Genomic DNA, 16,761 nt, shown 5'->3' on the forward strand with positions numbered 1-16,761 from the left:
CATAGCTAAAATGGCTTGGTTAACGAAAATTTGATGTTCATTCATGTTTAGACAAAACACAAAAGTATAGGATTAAATTACCCGTTTGTAAATTGGAATCTTTTAGATTATTTTCTAAATTGGGATTTTGTTTATCAAAGTTACATTATATATTAGATCTAACATTTCAGATTGTAATATTATTTAGAACTCAAATCAGATCATCATTACTAAACACAAATACCGAAGATGGTCTTGTTAATTAAAATAAAATGTGTATCATTGATTTAATATTTGGATTTGGTATGAGTTGTAGATTTTCTTTGAATAAAGTTTCAACTCTTTATGTATATTTATTTATTTTTATTAGATTTGGGTTTAAATACATAAATGTGTTTTTTTGTCAACAAATTTCCATGTTCATTCATTTGATTGATGTAGATAACAAAAATAAATACTAATAAGATATAAAATACAGAAGAAATACATGTGTTTCTATTCTAATATTTTATTTGTCAGAATTAGTTTTATTTTGGATATTTAACTTTACAAGTGAATTTTTCCCAAATAGTCTTGGTATATATCTTCATTTACAGGAACTATAAATACCTAGATTCAAGCATCTAACTAATACATTTTTTTTTTCATCTATCAACCAAAAACAAAAATATGAAAAAAAAATTTGAAGTTGTATTGCTTCAGTTCTTATTTCTTACGCTATCTTTAGTCACTCGCAAAAGTTTTTTCTTTTACTCTTATTATGATGTATCAAAAAAGATTCTAATGGTGAAGTAATGAGAGAAGTTCCAAGAGGTCCAACATGCCCATCTACCCCACCGCTTCTGTAGCGGATGTTGGTTTTAAGAGACAGATTCCAAGAAAGGATCCAAGCAATGTCACATCTCCACCTATCTCATTATTTCATAGCAGATATCGCAGTGAAGAGAAAGGTTCCAACCAGTCCAAGCAATGACACATTTCCACCTAGTTCATTTTTTAGTAACAGATATTGGAGTGAAGAGAGAAGTTACGAGTAACGGTCCAAGCAAAGTTACATCTCGACCTATACCACTAGCTTCTATAGCGGATATAATTTTTTATTCAATAGATGAATTAGCGTTGTTTGATTAAAAATAATAGTTATACTATATGACTTCCCGCGATATCACGGGATAATATCATATAAATACACTTATGGTAAATAATTTTTGTATATATTTGAATTTATAATAATTTTGGTAAATTAAATCTGTTGATTAAAAATCGATAGAGAAATTTTGAATGGCTAATAATGGAAAATAACATTAAAATTTATTTCACTATATTAATCAACTTAATACATGTATCTCATAATTATGAAAAAAAAGAAGTAAAAACTATAGAGAGAAAATACCATATAATGTTTTTGTTTTTTAAATGGACTACCATACATGAATTGTAATATAAATCTAATATTTAAGTTTGAAAAGTATCTATTATAATACTTGGAAATACGAAAGACTAAGTATAGTTTAGTTGTGTATCTAATTAATCAACAATATTAGATTAATTTCAAGACATTCTGAAATATAATATAGAAGATCCCACTAAACATTCTCAAGATATTGTATGTTTATTTTATTTTATATTAAATATAATATAATATATTCGTTAATAAAATTAGGATTCTAATGAAATATATCAATAAATTCAGATAATTTGAAAAAAACATTAGGGATATATTTTTTTTGTCTTATAACTACATATTCATATTCCGATGAAGATGAAAATCATGTAAACTGCAATCAAATACAATATTATTTAATTATAACAAATTATAAATTAGTAATTTAAAATAAGCTAATATATACATATTAAAACATTAATCCACGCATTTTTGAAGATATATTCTAAAATTATATTCTAACTCTTATTTCCACTTATTTAATTATTTATATTATATGTGTTATGCGTGTTATACTTATGAAGACTTTAAAAATTTTGATCATTACAATGATGTCCAACACATTATGTATATATATTTTTCTTTGATAAAGACTAAAGAACAATAATAAAATTATGAACATAGTATACAGTACTTACATATGATAGAGTTGTCACTAATTAAAATTTCTTACAAATTAATTAGTGTATATTACGCACATATGCTATAACAAATATGATTTTAAAAATTGGATTGAACCAAATATTTAGAATTCTATTATAATCATCATATTTACATATTAAATAAAGTTTCAAATAATAGTATAAACTTAAATTTATTAGTAACAGGTTAATAAACGATTAAAAATGAACATCTCAAGAAAATAAAGAAAATATTATACGATTTAATATTACTAAAGTAAACACAAGATGAACATGTCTATATAATTACTGTCAAAATTTGATAATACCCGTTAATAATATCGTCAATATAATAAAAATATTTATTAAATACTCAGTCAAAAAAAAATTAAAACTAACAATTCAAAATTATTTATTAAAACTAATTATTAAACCTAAAATTATGGAAAATGTGACAAATAAGCTTCTAAAACTAATAAAAACATGAAAAATAAAAAAATAATCTAAAATTATGGAAAACATGAAAAGTAAGATTTTTAAAGTAACTCAAGAAAAAAATTATATGATTTAATATTAAAGTAAACACAAGATGACCATGATATATAAAATTATTACTAAAAGTTGATAATACATGTTAATAATTATCATGAATATAATAAAAATATTTATTAAATGATCACTCAAATTGTTTAAAAACCAACAATTCAAAAATTATTTGGGGAATTTCAAGTTTACCACATTGTTGGTACCATGATTCATGTTTACCTTCATTAAACAACATTTTTACAAATACATTCTTCATTAAAGAGGCAAAAAAACTCTTATACCCTTGCTTTATAGATATATAAATATAAATAATTATTTAAATAAAAATAATAATATAGTTTCCGAATTATATGATTTCAAATTCAATCTTTTTTACTTATTTCTTTTTGAATTTTTTTTATTTCAATTTTTTTGTTGAATTCAAAAATTATGTTTGAAACTTTTTTAATTTATTTTTATAAAAAATAAGCATTTATTTATAATTTTATTAAAATCCAAAACCACATCTTCCAAAACCCCACCCCTCAAACATGAAAATTCCCCATGGTTATAAGTGTCTATTTACCTCTTTAAAAGTGAGGGTAAATGAGGTTAAAGTAAACATGAAAGTGGTGTTAGGAATATGATAGTTTAAGCAATTTCTCAAATTAATTATTAAAACTAATGAATCAACCTAAAATCATGGAAAATATGATAAAATAGCTTCTAAGAATTAATAAAAACATGAAAATAAGCAAAATAATATGACAAATGAGAAAATAGCCTAAAATAATTGAAAACATGACAAGTAAGCTAATTCATTTGTCAGATAATAGTATAGATTCTTATATTAATCATTTCCATACCAATAACTAGTAAAATGTGGAAGGTAAAATATATTTTATATTTTTGAAATTAATTCATAATAGTGTTTGATGAAATATGTACTATTTTCATGAAAAATGATCTATTATGAAACTAAAATCCAATTGTACCATAATTTTGGCACGTGAACCTGAAAACGAAAAAGTGTTTGTCTACCATCTTTTCCTAGTTTTCTTTTCTTTTCTTTATGATTTCCAAATGGTTCGTTGATATCAAATGGTAAAGAATGTATTATCTATCGACACTAATTCCAAAGATTAATTACAATTTCAAGGTTTCAGTTTCAATTATTCCCAAGTTCCAAAAAGCTCCAGAATCTTCAATCTTGTCCAAAACGTATATGAGCCTACAATGAGTCATAAACAACTCGAAACATACATAAAAGACTCTAAAACCAGACTTATATCTTGGTCAAAAATCCATAAAAACCATTATCTATCAGCAGTTTCTTTGGATGTGTCTATGTTTTTCCCACATAAGTAGCATCCTTGTTTGACCTTCCAATTTTTCTGTTCAACAAGTACCTTCTTATTTAACATGTTTGATGTGATTCAATCTCCCTTTCTTTAATATCATGAACTGGTTAAGCAAAAACAAAATTAGTGACTGCTTGATTTGATCCACTGCTTATAGAGCTTGATACACCATTACCTTTGTATCCAAGACCCCAATTCTGTTTTGCAGGCTGTTCCATGGTAAGGAGAGTGTCCAAATCCTTTGTTCCTTTATTCAACATCTTGATCTTCGTGTTGTTGTCATTCACATTATGTTCAAGACTTCCGCTTTTCTCTTTTCTTGTAGACAAAAGATATGTCAATTTACTTATCTTTAATTCCAGCTCACATGTATTTTCATGCCCAGCTGTGTGTGCATGTGCAATTCATTATCAGACCTTGAATGTCAACATTTCAAGCTTTGATGCCACAGGTTTTTCCATCTCCACTATATTAATCTGAGCTTCTAGCGTTGCCTTGTTCTTGAGCAGGTTCAGATTCTCATTGCTCAGTTTAACCCAACTATTATAGAGCTTATAGTATTCAACCTTCAGATCTATTTATCCATCATGATCAGAATCAGAATCTGTCTCAAGTTCTTCACCACTTTCTTTTCCAACAAGAGCTACAAGATTAAGCTTATCATCACTTATATTTGGAGATTTGAACGTTCAACCTTAGTGTGTCCCTTACACATATCATGGCAGTGAAAATTACATGTTTGCCTTCCTTTGATATTGTCAAATCTTGAAGAAAAATGATTCCCATAACTATCACAACACCGTATGAGTTAGAATTACTTATGTGGCCTTTCTCACTCAGATTGCTTCAAATCTTTCTTGAAATTTTGTGTCAGCAACTCAACACATTCGTTCATTTTCCGATTTAGACATTCATGAACAATGTCTTATCAAAAAGCAAACTTCTCTAGAAGACTTCGTATCAGCTTCTTGGCCAGTTTCTTATCCTTAAAGTTCTTACCAAGGACAATTGCTTCATTTGTAATAAAACTCAAATTTGAGCTAAAACCCATGATGGATTCTTCTTCAGCATTCTCAAGTTCTCGAACTAAGATGCCAATTAGTCCAGTCTCGCACTTTTAAGAGTATTCCACAAGTGTGCTCCACACAAACTTGGTTGAACAGCATCCATGCACGAGTTTAAATTGATCAGAACTACTTGCTTTGAAGATTTCTGACAGCGCATTTGCATTGAGTCTTACTGCAGCTTTTCTGCTTTTGTCTACTTATTTTTAGGTTTAGGTATCTTCTCATTCTCTTTAGTATAGATTGTTGGATTTATCCATCATGTTTCAATTGCAGTCCAGACGTCATCCTCAACCCATTTGATTCGTTGTCTCATGTGTACCTTTAAGTTTCTAAAGTTGTTTTGATCCAACATGAGTGATTTATGAACCACCACAAACTCTGTTGTTTCCATGTTCGTCGCAGGACCTCAACCTGTTATAGATATCTAGATCTAGGTAGGTGACAAGTTCTGATACCAATTGTTGAAACTAAGAAAACCGAATATAAAAAAAAGAATCAATGCACAATTCTCTCGATGTCGGTTGTCTTTTATTAGAAATTTATTAAACAAATTACACTATTTGTTTAATTAGATTAACTCGATCGACCTCAAACATGTGAATCGACAGAAAAAAAATTCTAATTTACCCAACCTTAATCTTACAATCAAGTTTCCTGACTTGTTCAACTCTCAAAAACCTTGTTCAACTTCACACAACTCTGTATTTGACAGCTCTCTTCAAAAAGTATCAAACAAAGCTCTCTAGCTCGACCCTTTTTATTATCTCAGAAAATCTTTGTTCAAACTTGATAATTTTGAATCTCATGATTCATCATTATGACTGCCAAATCATGATTAGCAGTTTCAACCAATAATTATTGCCACATCGCTTCTGTTTGTGTTTAATCTCAAAGCTGGTCCTTACAAGAATGTTTCCCCTTTACCTGCTATCCGTTTGAGTCCACTCTTAAGAAGCTTCTGAGTTTGTATAAATGCACATATTTAATATATAAACCCAAAATGAATACAAAAATCTTACAACTAATTAATCCTAATTAAACTATCTATAATGTATGGTTAACTGATTCAGCATTATATTCTATTCAATTGAACGTGTAGTGATTTCCGAACAAAGGTTTATGCATTCATGCATGTAATGTGGGCGACAAATGAAAAGATAAGAGACTCCTTTTGTATTCTGTGTGTAAATGTATACGCATGTAAATGTGATTGTTGACAAAAGCCAATGTGGTAGGCGTAGCTGGTCGCATCAGCAGTAGTTGGCTATTTAAATGTTAAAAAGGTCAAAGACGGACAACTAGTGGCAACTATGAAAATAATATCTCAATTTCAAAGCCATATTTTCTACGTTATGTTCCATAAAAAAACAACATTACAAGGCGTGAGATTGAAGAACTCAAAAGTAGTGTAGCATTTGTTTTTACAGTATTTATCAAACACACAAACGTTGGCATATGTCTGAGGAGCTGCGACTACAAAATCTCCAGTCTTAGGGTTCTATAGAGAGAATAGATCGAGAAGAAGTGATGCTGGGACTACAGTTGGATTACTTGGATAGCTTGGTGGAGACTATAAAGTCAAAGGTGGGTTTGTTGAGGAGGAAGAAGAAGAAACCTTACATCAAAATGGATAAAAGCAGCAGCGTCAGGGTTGAGATACGTAGTAAGTAAGACCAGAGATCTCATCAATAAGAACCTTGAAGCTCGCTGATCGTCCTGGCCAACGAGCTCTTTCCTAATAGCATATATATATATATATATATTTCTAATTTTTTCTCAGATTTTTTTGCATATCGTTTGTGTGTGATTCAGGAGATCAAGTATTGTGATATATATGTATAGTTTCTGAAAAAATATCGAAGGAAAACAATATTGAAACTTATAAGATCAGTGGCTAATGTAGAATTATTTTCTTGTGGGGGCAAATCTTACATAAACTTAAAAAGTATAGGTAAAAATGTTATTTACTAAAAGAAAAATAATCAAAGTTTAAACATATTTAACAAACTTTGAAAATTTTGTGGGGGCACTTGCCACCTTCTTGAGCAATGTAGGTTCGCCAATGATAATTGATAAGATGACTCATTCATATGATTGAAGAGGAATAATAATTAGTGAAGATTATGTGTTTGGTGGACTTTCAATGGTAGACATCTCGAGTTAGTCTTACTTTAATCCAATAATAAGGATCCTGTTAGAGAATGTATTATCGGTTATCCTTAAACCGATAAGGCTTTGCTCGAATAGTACTACTACCATTTTATAAACTCAGAAATCATTTTTATACATTTGCAAACTGTAAGATTAAAAGATTCGAGAGGCAAATGCAGTTCTAAGAAGCCAACAAAGCTTCGACTTTTGCAACCTGCTCGTCCTCGTTCGCTCTGGCCGGACTCTTGTTCGCCTACTCGAACAAGTCATGGTCCCATTTCTTCTCAACCCTTGTCCAGCTTCCAAGAAACCCACTTCGTCCATTTCTGTTGACTCCGTCTCTGTCAGCAGTTTGATGACTCAGTCTGCTTCCTGCAACTCTTTCATCATCTCTGTTCCACACTGTCTCTTCCCTTTCCTTGTCTTCCATGTCTTTCTGAAAGCATATTGCTTCTCCAGTTGTTGTGTCTGCGACAGTTTAGATTAGTGTCTTTTGCCTCATCAGTTCTTGTTTTGTCTGTGTGGTTCCTAGATTCCTCTGTTAGTTTCTTCTCCCTAAAGGCCGGCCGTTTCCTAGAGAATGCTCCTTGGGTGAAGTCACTCTCATGGAACTAATATGCATTATCAAAATTTTGCAAAGATGTGAAGATAATAATGAAGAAAATCATGTCATTTCCAATTTCCTCTGCTTTATTAAGCAAATAATGAGACTAAAAGTTTGGAAGTGTAATTAGACCAATAAATAAGAAAAAAAAAAGACAATATCCTCCCACTATGTTTTCATTGACTCATTCAAGCAAACGACTATGCTTATACCATCCGATGGCACCAAAATAGAGGAATAAACTTCCTGCCGTACCTCCAACCACTGTCCAAATGAATCTCCCCGGACCAGCTACTTCATCATTGAACAGCTCTATGTTTATGTTCATCCCGAAGACTCCCGCAACCGCGATAAAGAGACTCATCACCAGTCCTGCCGTTGTTAGCATCACCCCCATCTGCAGAAGATTATTCTGTTTGTCATCTAGCATTATGTTGATGTAGTCCTCCGTGTCATCCACGTATTCCTTTAGCTTTACCAGCAAACACAATAATGTATAAGAACAACAGAGTATCTACTGTGTCTGATAAGTACTAAAGCAACTGTGTACATCATCACTTACAGTTGATAGTTTGTTCAGTGTACCATCAATTTGCACGAAATATGCTTCCAAAAGCATTTCAAGCTCTTGCACATTGAGCTTGTTGGTCATGCCACTCGGGGTTGAGCTAAGTGCGCTATGAGCTCTCATTAGAAGGTTGTGAGCGTCACTTCCTCGATGGCAGCTTTCAGACGAAACTTCGGCACGAAACCTGGCAAGGTCATGGTAAAAAAAAAAAGGAAGATGCTAAGCTTTAACTAAGTGTGAACCTAAGGTAGCATGTTCAAAAGAGTCTGCTACATGCCTGTCATCCTCGTCTCCTTCAGGAAGATCAACCACGACGGTATCACTAGTAGAGGAGGCGGACGAATTCTCAAGCTTCTGAGCTAACTTATCTGTAAGATACATCTCAGCCATATCTTCATCATCGTTTAGGAGTTTTTCTAGTTCGTCCCTAACCTACGCAAGTGAAGCGAAAGAAGGGTTAAGTATAGAGGAGGCAGCATATGGTGACCAAAAGAAACAAGATTTGTCTATCAATAAGATCAAAGGAGTCGTCATCATAACACCTTCTGAACACGCCCAGTTATTGCAACAAGCCTACTCTTAATCTGTCGAACCCGCTCCAAGTTGAGGGTACTGATCTTGATAGTAAGCTTATCCAACGCTGGATGAGCCTCTAACTCCAATCTGACGGCCTACATCAGATTAAAGAGCAAATGGAAATACCATACAAAAATAGAAACAAAATCCACAGTGTATTAGAGTCTTGACCATAAGTATATTACCTCACTTTCCAAACTGGTGATGGCAGCTTCAAGACAAGCTTCGAGAGCAACAAACTCAAAAGGAAGAACCTTAGATCCATCTTGATTCCCAAGGCTTCGCTTCTTCTCCTTCCTGGCTTCCTCCCCAGACAATTGTGACGTTCCAGCTTCTCCTAGTGCGGCTCCCTCCTTTACACATAAAGATGCAAAGTAACCAAAGTAAAAATAGACAATCACATCATCTCTCAAAACGACATTAGTGATCATATAACAGACAATACAATTATCCACACGCTTCTAAAGCCAGCTACTCCTTTAAACCAAACCCTAATTTCCGTGTACAACTACCTGAGCCCATAATCTCCCAGGCTCGAAACCACAATATATAATATTAATTTCTTACCAGCGGTCACTCGAACTGAAACCTCTGACACAATCAATACAACTGTTGTATTGATCATATACCAAACAATACAATTAGCCATACGTTCCAAAACTAACAGTGAAAAGCAAACCCTAATTTCCCTACAACTACCTGAGGTTTAGTGGCGTGATGGTGACACCTAATCCTCCTCTGCAACTCCTCGATGAACGGCGCCACCGAAGGATCCTTCCAATTCAGAATCAAAACCTCTTGCCCCGTGATGATCGCCTTGATATGCTCCAGATTGATGACGATCGCTCTCTCGCGACCTAGAACGGTAGACGGATACGACAACAGCGGATCTAGGATCCGGAGATCACGCGCCGGCAAGCCAGTTCGACGCATGATGGTGTGTTTTCCGGCTTCCGTCGCTTGCTCCTTCCCCGACGACCAAAGCACCAGCCACGTCCTCACGCCCTTGCCTTTCTTCCGGCTACCACCCGCGGGGAACGTAGGCCTCGGCTGGCCGGCGTTCGAGTCGAAATCTTCGGGTCTAGGGCCTCTCATGGCTGCTGCGTACGTTGTTGATGTGATCAGGTAGATTCAGCAGTTCTCGCAGGGTTATATGTCAAAGTCTTGATTAATCTAGAAATTGAGTATTTATAGCCAAATGGTTGCCAAAATTAAACCGGGTTTAGCGTTTCCCTCGAAGTTAAACCGGGTTTGGCGTAGTTTTTTAGGCTTCATTGAAATTCCTGATGTGTTCGTGTTCCAATAGATTTTATATTTTTTCTTTTTTTTTGTCAACCTATTAAGTTCATTTTACATTCAAATTCGACTCATAATATTTTCGGTAGGTTTTAATGATAATTTCAAATTCAGATTTTTAAAATATTAAATTAAATATTAATTATTTGCGTTATTTTATTTACATTTACTCTTTTCGAATACTAATTCTTATATTTGGGTTCATTTTTTGTTTTTTTTTTCTAGATTTTCCAACTTTTTTTGTAGATATATGTTTGAATTTAGATAGGTTGGGATAACGACTTAAATATAATCTTACAATATATTTTTCCAAATCGAATCTGGTATGGATTCAGATTTTTCCGTTAGATTCGGTTTGGATCTCTGATTCAGTTACACCAAAGCGGGCTTAACTTTTCTTCCGAGTTTGTGTTTGAATTTTTTTGTAACTGGGCTTTCATATTAAAGACAAAAGAAAAGAAAACATTACAACCTAAGAAGGCTTTAGTGTTTGTTTTTACGGGCTTAACCCAGTGTCACATAATGGAAAAACACATAATTGGGAACTTAGTTGGGTTGCAGAGGGAGTTGGTGATTACGAGGAGTCTATGGGTGGAGGAACCAGAGCTGCATCATCGCAGAGCACGCACGACCATTCGTTCGTCGGAGTGATTGGATCTTGTTCCTGACCTGTCTATCAATCAGATTGAGAAGAGTGTCTGTTGATCTGAAAGTTTGATGGTGAAGCCTAGTGTTTCTCTCATTCCAGAGCCAGTAGATTGAGGCTTGAAACGCAAGCAGCGTCAGTCGCCGCAAGTCTCTATTCCCCGAGAGCTGTTGAAGGCAAAGGAGTATGGAATCCCAGTTTGTAGTAAGTTGTAATTGACATCGAGTAGAGATCACGCTCCAAAGCCGACGACTGAAGGAGAAATCGAAGTACAAGTGGTTCCTTGTTTCAGCATGAGAATTGCAAAGTAAGCAGGCGGGGTCAATTCCCTCAAGTCCCCATCGAATGAGTCTGTCTCTTGTAGGGCACCTATCCAAAACAACCAACCATGTTAAGAAGCTTTGTCTAGGAATCCCAAACGAGCACCACACCACCGGAGCCCAAGAGACAGTCTGACGGGTTCCAATGATGTAAGTGTAGATGTCTCCTGTTCTGAATTTCTCGCCGCTTCTTCCATTGACCTCCCACTCGTATGAATCTTCTACCGTTGTGAGTGAGACAGTTGTGAGATAGATTTGAAATTCAAGTTGATTCTCTGTTCGTGCAGGAGGGAGTGTCCAGTGAGAGCCAGTGAACAGGGAGGCAACAGTTGCATCTTTGGGGATTCCTAGCCGTCGAGTTGTGGCACTAAGGAAATTTGAGAGGTTACCAAAAGGGGACCAGTTGTCGTACCAGAACCTAGTATCTAGACCATTGCCCAGTCGACGCTTAATGAGGGGGAAGACTAAGTCCCTGCTTTTGATCAACTTATTAGCCAACCATGAATTCGAAGCACTTGTGTTGACTGACCAATAGTTTGATAAGGAGCCTTTGAGCACCACTTCCTTGAACCAACATACCCACACGGAGTTCGGCTTGAAGAAAAGCAACCAGATAAGTTTGAGGATGCATGCTCGATTCCAAGTATATAAGTCCTTGATTCCTAGTCCCCCCTGTTCTTTAGTAAGTGTTACTTGTTCCCAACCAACTCTGGCCGAGTGATGACCCTCAGCTGTACCATTCCATAGGAATATACCACAGAGTGAATTGATACGTTTTATACAAGCTTTAGGGAGGATGAAGGAGGAGCACCAAAATGTTGTAATACCCGAAATAACCGTCTTGATCAACAGGAGCCTACCAGAAAAGGAGAGATACTTCGCTGACCAAGAAGAGAGTCGCGTCTTCACCTGGTGGATTAGGGGCTCACAATTCAGGAGCGTTAGCTTCTTAGTTACCATTGGGACACCTAGATAGCGCATAGGGAGAGAAGCATTCGGCATTCCAGTGGAGGCTATACCTCGGCTTCCGAAAGTCCAGAGGAGAAGAAAGAAGACTTTTGAAGACTGACCGCAAGACCAGAACGGAGTTCAAACTCATGGAGGACTTGCAGCACTCTCTGAACAGATTCTATTGAACCATCGATGAAAATCAAAAGATCATCAGTGAAGGATAAGTGGGTAAGTCTCGTTATATGGCATCTATGGTGGTAAGGTAGTTGTCCCGACCGAGCCTCCTGATTCAGCATTAGAGAAAGGCAATTCATTGCAATCACGAAGAGGTACGGAGACAAGGGATCTCCCTGCCTTAACCCACGTTTCCCTTTAAAAAACCCGTTGACCGTGCCATTGTAACCAACTGTGTAGGTCGTTGTACAGACACAAGCACGTAGGAGAGAGATGAATGGTGGAGGAAAGTTGTAGCTCTGAAGCGCCGCAAAGAGAAATTCCCACGACAAAGTGTCAAACGCTTTCGCGATATCGACTTTGATGGTAATTCGCTTTGGACCCTTGTTCTTGTGGTAACCATTGACTAACTCACTCGCTAATACCGTATTCTCCAGTAGCAGCCGACCCTCCACAAACGCCGTCTGATTTGGGACTATCAAGTCTTTGAGTGTTGGCTTCAGCCGGTGAACAAGCAAGCGCGAGATGGTTTTGTAGACAGTATTGAGGCAAGCTATAGGACGGTACTCAGTTATTTTCGATGCTCCTGTGAACTTAGGGACTAACGTTAGAATGGTAGAGTTAGTGGTCTTTGGCAGGAACCCAGAATTGAAGAAACTGGTGATAGCATTTATGACCTCACTGCCCAAGACACTCCAGGCGCCTATGAAGAACGCAGAGTTAAGCCCATCCGGACCCGGTGCTTTGTTAGGATTCATAGAGAACAGAACCTTTGTAATCTCAGTAGAGGAAGGCATAATCAGGATCTTTTATGTCTGTATCAAGCTGAATTGGAAGGGAGTCAACCCATGAAACCAATCAGAAGGTGTGTACAGATAGAAAGGAAGTTGATCAGGCCCCAGCACAGAAGCAAAGTGTCCAACAGCATGCGCACTCATTTGCAGCGGGTCAGTAATGATAGCTCCCGACTGTAGTAAGAATGATCTCACAGCATTGTAGCTAGCCCTTGATAAGCATACACGGTAGAAGTAGTTAGTGTTCAAATCCCCCTATTTTAGCCAGTTGATTCGCGACTTTTGCCTAAAGTAGCACTCCTCGATTTGTCTCAGGAACTGCCATCGGGTATTTAAGTCTTTTTCCTCAGCAAAATTCTCAGGAGTTGGAGCCTCCAGTGATTGTACCTGCGCAAGTTGCAACAAACGGTGAGTTTCTTTCACTCTCTCTTCTATTTGTGAGAAATTCTCTGTATTTAGTTGCTTTAAACTTCTCTTTATGTTTTTCAGTTTCCAACACAGTGACGCAAGGTTGGCAGCAACACTTCCGGCTTCGAACCAAGCATCTCGAACCACCTCAGTGAAGCTCGGGTGTTTAGTTAGGTAGTTCTGGAACTTAAAAGGCTTGGTACCGGCTCTAGGGAGTTGATAGGCTAGGTCAATGAGACATGGGGCATGGTCAGACATTTCAGGGGGGAGAAAGGTTGCAGAGGCATGGGGGAAGGAGGTGATCACATTGCTATTACACAGACATCTATCAAGCTTTTTTGCAACCGGAGTAAGAGGCTGCTTGTTCGACCAAGTATGAGTTGGTCCTAGATAACGGAGGTCGAACACTTCTAGTTGGAGAAGACAATCACGAAACTGATAGATGTTAGCCAGGCTAGTGTTTTCATTGAAGGCCGAGTGCTCCTCAATGCGTAGGATCTGGTTGAAGTCACCACCAACAAACCACGGCTTATTATCAAGGTTCAGGGATGGCTGAAGATTGAGGAGCTCCACCCATAGGTCATTGCGTTCCTCACTTGTGTTAGAAGCATACACTACTGAGTAAATGAAGGTGGGGCTGCCAGGGATACTTAGCTCACACGTTATCATCTGGCGAGATTGGGACAAAACACGCATCTTAACAGGGTCTTTCCATATCAGAATGATTCTCCCATCCTCATCAGACGCATGATTAGATTGATAGTGCCAGCCTCTGCAGACTGTAGCCATCAGCTGCACCAACGAAAGTTCCTTTATATGTGTTTCCAAGATTGCACCAAAAATGGGTCTATGGCTATTGAGCCAATTAATAAAAGTCCGATGTTTGTTCGGGTCATTCAGACCACGAACGTTCCAAAAAAAGAGTTTGATACTCATTAGGAAGAGAGATGGGGGTCCCCAGCAGGCTGGAGAAAAGGATCAGGAGTAAGGACCAAAAAGGGGTTAAAAGTAGGAGTGGAGGTTAAAAAAGTAGCTAACCCTTCATGAAAAAAAGGGGAGACAGGTTTGGGTATTGGAGATTTTAGTGAGACAAAAGAGCTTTGGGGAGGAGACAGAGAGGGAGAAGAACGGGTTCTTTTTAGTGAGGGTTTAAAGGGTTTGTCAGAAGGACTTTGAGGCAAGAAAAGGAGTTTGGAAATTTCAGGAGCAGTTTGAGTGGCGACGGTTATAGGGGGCGGAGATGGGGGTAGAGGAAATAGTACGGAGGAAGTTACAGGGGAGGGATTTAGAGAGGAAGAATGTTGAGAGGCCGGTTCTGGGACGGTTTAGGGCTTTATAAATCAGTGACGCGACTTTTCACCGGCGCAACTTAACGACGACGACGGCGGAGAGCTGATATAGTTAAAACTCGTAAGGAAAATCGATGAAGTTGAAATCAAATCGGAGTTCGAGTCAGCGGGAATAAACCCTAATTTCGTGGTTCCAATCTGGAAGTACGTACGTGATTCAGAATCCCGACTTTCCAGAAAATCCAACCTACAATATCCGAACCAGGGTTCGCAAAGAAATGGGTCAGGATATCAGTCGAGCCTGCGGGCAGCTAGTCGTGAACCATCCTGACGACAAGAGAGGTCCTGGAACTGTGGAACCATCCACTTAAGAGACATTGAAGATCTGCATCTCTAACTTAAGGACCCCACACATTTTCTATTACAGTTATGTTAAAGTTCTTATTGTCAAGGTCAATTCTGTAACGCTATCATCAATCATGACTATAGCCTAAATAAAAAGTTGGTATAATACCACCAACAGGGTCACTTATCCATAGATTTGATCCAACAGTAGTCAATTCTATACAAAGACAAGTTTGATTCTTCTTATGTCGCATAATATAAATATTGGGTTTCTGTAAGATATTTTTCACATAGAAACAGAGAGTTTTAAATGGAGGGGTTGATTCCATATCTGATTCATGCTATCAAGAAAGACCATAAGCCACAAGATCAGGGGTATCGGTCGTTGTCTGTAGGATCTAGCCGAGGCTACCGACCATTAATGATGGGACAAGAAGGTTCTTCTTCATTTCAGGGATCTTCTCACCGTCGAACAAGATCAGAGTACAAGCCACCTGTGATAATGGATATGTTTGATCAGACATCATCATCAGGTTTTGGTCAAGATTCTGTGAATGAAGATTCTTCTTCTCAGGATATAGCAACAAAGCTTCAGCATGCAGATAGACGATGAGCTTCTGTCAGAAAGAAAAAACAGTTTTATAATCTGAAATCAAATTGTAGATACCAGTTATATGAATTTGTTTTAATTAATTTATTTATTTATTATAATAATGTATTGTATGAATTAAATACAATATAAAATTGATTGTTTTGGTTTAACTGACTTATTGTATTCAACAACAAAAAAGAATGACCAAGAATAATAGTAAAGAGAACTGTCAAAACAAAACAATGAGTAATAGCAGAGGAATGATCTGTTGCTTGCTTGGCACTCAAGGATGAAAGACCCGCAGTAGGGCATTTTACAACAGAAAACATTGAAGGCTTTCTTCATTATGAACATATTCGAAACTTAAACACATTAGATTCCACCAGTTTTCTTCTCTCTGTATGCTACAGGGTTGAGAAACACAGCTTTCTTTCTTCTTATCTGTCTCTGTTGTTTCTGACACAAACCTCACAAGAGTCATTGTTAGTGGCAATGGATGAATTATGATCAAGTATTGTTTTCAAGCTTCTAGAGGAAATGGGTGTGGGGAAAGTGCGAAGAGACGTTCATCACAGACCAGTTCTGCTGAAAAGAAGAAGTATAATCCCTGTGTAAGCAGTTGGAGGGATGTGGCAAAACAAATGTTTTTTTTCTTGAGCCTCACACTGAGTAGAAGACAGAGAAGAAAGTAAAAAAAGAGGGAGGGTTAGCGAATGTTTTGAAATTGCTCATATTAGGGAGAAAGATCCCACATCGGATGTTGGAATAGATTCTTATTAGTATATAAGATAGATGGGGCACTCCACTTATCACCGATTAGTTTTAGGTTGGAAGTCCATCTAGCTTAACATGGTATCAGAGCCCGATCCACGCAGTCCAACCCGATCTATTATCGATCCAGTCCAAAGTCGGTCCATCGATCATTGCTCAAGCATTCCGTGATTGATGTTCAAAGAGCCATCATCTCGAGTGGGCGTATTAAGGACAAAGGTCCCACATCGGATGTTCACTACAAGAAAACAGCGATATTCTGACGGACATTCCGACGGAA

At 36.7% G+C, this 16,761-nt stretch overlaps 2 protein-coding genes across 2 annotated transcripts; one reads left to right on the top strand and one right to left on the bottom strand.

The window, feature by feature from the left end:
* Nucleotides 1-7,658: 7,658 nt before the first annotated feature.
* LOC106327318 (magnesium transporter MRS2-3-like) lies at nt 7,659-10,034 on the bottom strand. The gene is made up of 6 exons (XM_013765449.1): nt 9,595-10,034; nt 9,081-9,248; nt 8,862-8,990; nt 8,597-8,751; nt 8,314-8,503; nt 7,659-8,223 (listed from the first exon to the last, which is right to left on the bottom strand). Exons 1-6 carry the CDS (start codon nt 9,988-9,990, stop codon nt 7,936-7,938), a joined length of 1,326 nt encoding a protein of 441 aa, XP_013620903.1. The 5' UTR covers nt 9,991-10,034; the 3' UTR covers nt 7,659-7,935.
* Nucleotides 10,035-15,398: 5,364 nt separating this feature from the next.
* LOC106302381 lies at nt 15,399-15,780 on the top strand. Its single transcript, XM_013738901.1, has one exon. The coding sequence runs from the start codon at nt 15,429-15,431 to the stop codon at nt 15,729-15,731; it is 303 nt and encodes a 100-aa protein (XP_013594355.1). The 5' UTR covers nt 15,399-15,428; the 3' UTR covers nt 15,732-15,780.
* Nucleotides 15,781-16,761: the final 981 nt, after the last annotated feature.

The sequence above is a fragment of the Brassica oleracea genome, chromosome C1 (genome assembly GCF_000695525.1).
Source record: "Brassica oleracea var. oleracea cultivar TO1000 chromosome C1, BOL, whole genome shotgun sequence".
NCBI classification, from domain to species: Eukaryota; Viridiplantae; Streptophyta; class Magnoliopsida; order Brassicales; family Brassicaceae; genus Brassica; species Brassica oleracea.

Coding starts and splice junctions, on each gene's coding strand:
- LOC106327318 (XM_013765449.1), bottom strand. CDS start 9,990: ATGAGAGGCCCTAGACCCGAAGATTTCGACTCGAACGCCGGCCAGCCG. Junction 9,249..9,594: donor ATCACGCCACTAAACCTCAG/GTAGTTGTAGGG, acceptor TTATGTGTAAAG/GAGGGAGCCGCACTAGGAGA. Junction 8,752..8,861: donor TAACTGGGCGTGTTCAGAAG/GTGTTATGATGA, acceptor TCACTTGCGTAG/GTTAGGGACGAACTAGAAAA.
- LOC106302381 (XM_013738901.1), top strand. CDS start 15,429: ATGGAGGGGTTGATTCCATATCTGATTCATGCTATCAAGAAAGACCAT.